General features: G+C 46.5%; 1 protein-coding gene across 1 annotated transcript in view; it reads left to right on the plus strand.

Annotated features, from left to right (window-relative positions):
* The window catches only part of LRRC3C (leucine rich repeat containing 3C), a 15657-nt gene continuing 11817 nt past the window's right edge, over positions 1 to 3840 (plus strand). Inside the window, exon 1 of the mRNA XM_012556019.2 lies at positions 1 to 275. Coding sequence (XP_012411473.2) covers positions 1 to 275 — 275 coding nt within the window. The remainder of the gene's footprint in view (positions 276 to 3840) is intronic.

Raw genomic sequence — 3840 nt, forward strand, 5'->3', positions numbered from 1 at the left:
ATGCACCCCCTCATCCCTGTCCGAGTCCCCTCAAACCGGGGTTCCTTTACCAGCAGCCCCCACCCCTCTCCCGCCTCGCCTCTAGTCCAGGGGGCCTCCCAGCTCACCCACTCCGGAAGCTTCTATTCGGACTCACCCAGTGGGGCCGGAGGTCGAGGGCCCAAGAGAAGCGCCCAGGGGCGGGGGCGGGGGCCGCTGCTTGCAGCTGTAACAACCCGCGGCAGCAGCCACCCCGCTGGCAGCTCCGGCCGAATCAGCGCCCCGCGCCGGCTCCTGTGACGTCACCGCTTCGCGCCGAGCCGCACGACGCCTCCTGGGAGTTGTAGTTTCCTCCACGGATCTCTCCCGGCGTGGCTGATGCTGTTCTGCAGGACGTCTCAGCCGGACCCAATGCTAAGATTAGGTGGTATTACTTTCTCGCGTAACAGTTCCTGCTTCTGCATCCACTCCCTTCAAGTGCTGCTTACAATCGCCCCCGTTTTGCAGATGAGGAAACTCGGAGTTTTAAGTAACTTGCCCTAGGTCCCTACAGGGTCTCAGCCTGGACTGGAACCCAGAGATCTGACTCCAAGAGCAGGGTTTTTCCAATACACGTCGCCGCCTCCGCCCTGCTCCCAGGTTGGCTTCTCCAGAAAGCCGACTAGCCCCGCCCTTTGCCCAGTGGGGCCTTCCTGGGAACGGGTCTTTCGCAACTTTGGCTGGGGTAAGGGTCTGGAAGGGCGGAGAGCGCAGCCTGTGGGCAGCATTTGTCCAGGGCGTTTTGGCTAGCTCCTTCTCAGTTACACTTGGCCTAGGCCATATCCTCGGACTCCTCCCATCAGACCTCAGAAGAGGCCACGTGTCATGGAAGGATTCCTTGATGGAGAGTTAGGAGCCTGAGTTCCAGTCCCAAATCAGCCTGTGTGGTTTTATGTGGGAGACTCCACCTCTCTGAGCTGCATTTTTCGCAATCTACAAGCTCTAAAGGTGAGGGCAGATCTTACAGCCAGGCGGTCATAGTGTAGGCACTCTTTTACCAGCTGTGTGACCCTGGGCAAGTTCCTTAATTTGTCTTAATCTCCAGTTCCACACCTGTGAAATCCTACCTCAGAGTTTGTTGTGAAAATTCAAAAGAATATAGGTAAAGCACCTGTTGCATTGTAATAAACTGTTTCTGTAGGAAATTAAACTAAATGGCTTCTGAAGTCTCCTGGCTCACTCCCAGTCTGTATATCACCAAAGGGTCTTGTTTGGGTAGTTTCTGCTCGTCCACCCAGCTTCTCTATGTTTGTCTGGGCTGGAATAGTGAGATTAATGACATCATGACATAATAAACCTGACAGGCTGCAAAAAAAATTTTTTGTTGTTGCCATGGAGTCTATTCTGACTTATGGTGACCCCATGTGTTACAGAGTCGAACTGCTCCATAAGCAGTTCTTGGCAGTAATCTGTACAGAAGTAGATATCCAGACCTTTGTTCGTCAGTACTGCCGGATGGGTTCAAACCACCAACCTTTAAACTTTAGGTTAGTACAGACTGCTTGCACCTCCCAGGGCCCCAATAACTGACTGCAAACTCACCTCGAAAGGAGTTTAAGGGCACAGGAAAGACAGTGCTGGCTTAGGGCTGGGGGAGCACTTCTCTCAAACCTCACCCAGCCCCCCCAGGGGGCTGCCAGGAAACAGTTATGGGATCCCTGCAGGCACCTAGTGGGCATCATGCAAGTGAGTATCTGAACCACCCAGAGCAGAATAGGCAGTTCCTCGAGTCTTCCCAGGACCAATTGCCCAAGACCACCCATTCCAAGATCTAGATAATCTCCCCAGAGTCTGAAAAAATTCTGCCTTATGTCCGACAGAAGTTTCTCCTGCTTTGTGGAGGCCCATTTCCTTATACTCAGCCCTCTGCAGACATAAGGAAACAACTGTGTTGTCCTTTTCACAGAAACCTCCCCAGCACTGAGACAGAAAGGGACGTCTATCTCCCAAGTGAGCCCACTTGACTCACTTGACCTTTCTCTGGGATTCTTCCATCCTCCATCAAGTCTATTGAGCTCTCTGGATCCTTGCCAGTTTCTTCACATCTCTGTGAAGTTTCATAACTCAGACTGGGTCCACGTCTCAAGGTGCTGACTAATGCAGAGTCTAACAGAAAGATTATCGGCCATGTCATGTCCTATTAATAACTCCTGTTATCACATTTTTTCCACAAAGGGAATTGTTATGGATTAAATTGTGTCCCCCCAAAATGTGTCGTAAATCCTAACCTCTATGCCTGTAGTTATAATCCCATCTGAGAATGAGTTGTTTTTGTTATATTAATGAGACAGGATTAGTGTAGGGTATGTCCTGAGTCAATCTCTTACAAGATAGAAAAAGTGCAGATTAGACAAGCAGAGATGGAGAAGGGAGATTCCAAACCACATGAAGATCGCCCAGGAGCAGAAGCTCAGAAGAGACAAGGACCTTCCTCCAAAGCCAACAGAGAGAAAAAGCCTTCCCCTAGAGCTGACACCCTGAATTCAGACTTTTAGCCTCCTAAACTGTGAGAGAATGCATTTCTCTTTGTTAAAGCCACCCACTTGTGGTATTTCTGTTATAGCAGCACTAGATAACTAAGACAGGAATGAACAGAGCTCTGACTCACTCTGAGTTTGTGGTAAACTGTGGATCGCTTTCAGCTTTATTTAGCTTGAGTCCCTGTTATCATCTTTCTCCTTCTCCAGATCTCTGCCCTCATAATTACCACGTCTTCACCAAACATCTTTCAGCCAGAGTGGGCCTGGGCATTGTTCAGAATGAGTGACAGCACTCTTATGCATCACTAGGGCATGTGCAACCCCTTGGACAACAATTGGCAGTACGTGCCAAGAGGCTGAAAAAGCTTTCATGCCTTGGAGCCACAATTACACTTCTGGTAGCCCATTCTAAAGAAATCATCCCGTGTGCAGGAAAAGCTGCAGGGTGTGAGAATGTTCATTCCTGCATTATTTATAGTAGTGGAAACCCAAAAGCAACCTAAATGCCCAAGAAAAAAATCACGGTATAGCCATTGGATGGAATAGTAGTATCTTAGTAAATAGTTGTGAAAACTATGTAGCAGTACGAGAAAATGTTTGCTCGGTTACATGAAAAGATCAGGATACGAAAAGCATGAACGTGCCCCGGGGTTGCAGTCAGCAAAATCCAGAATGAGGGAAACTAGAACAGCCAATTCCCTTCAAAAATACACTGGAAGAAAAAAAGGAGGGAAGAAATTTATGGATTAAAAGAAATTAAGTACCAAATGCTGCCTTATTTGGATCCTGATTCAAGCAAACCAACTTCAAAAAAAGATTTTATTAAATTATTGGGGCAACTTGAATACTGACTAGATATTTGATAATATTAAGGAATTATTAGAAATGTTAAGGCATGATATGGTATTATGGTAATGGTTTTTATTTTTATATTTCATTGTTTTTAGTGAAAGTTTACATAGGAAATTAGGTTCTCATTTAACAATTTCTATATATATTGTTCAGTGGCGTTGGTTACATTCTTTACAATATATTGACATCCTTGTTATTTCCATTTTAGTTGTTTTGCTTCCGTTAATCTAGCCTCCCTGTCCCCCTCTAGCTTTCTCATCTTTGGTCTAGGGTAAATGTTAAGCATTTGGTTTCATCTAGATGATTACTTTGAGGAGCACAGTACTCAAGGGGGGGTATTATTTATTTTATGGGCCTATCTGTCATTTGGCTGAAAAGTGACCTCTGGGAATGGTTTGAGTTCCAACTTTATAGAGTGTCTCAAAATGATAGTCTTGGGGTTCATCTACTCTCTACAGGTCTAGTAAGTCTGGCATTTTTTTTTTTTTTT

This window comes from Trichechus manatus, unplaced genomic scaffold (assembly GCF_000243295.1).
Source record: "Trichechus manatus latirostris isolate Lorelei unplaced genomic scaffold, TriManLat1.0 scaffold00054, whole genome shotgun sequence".
Taxonomy (NCBI): Eukaryota; Metazoa; Chordata; class Mammalia; order Sirenia; family Trichechidae; genus Trichechus; species Trichechus manatus.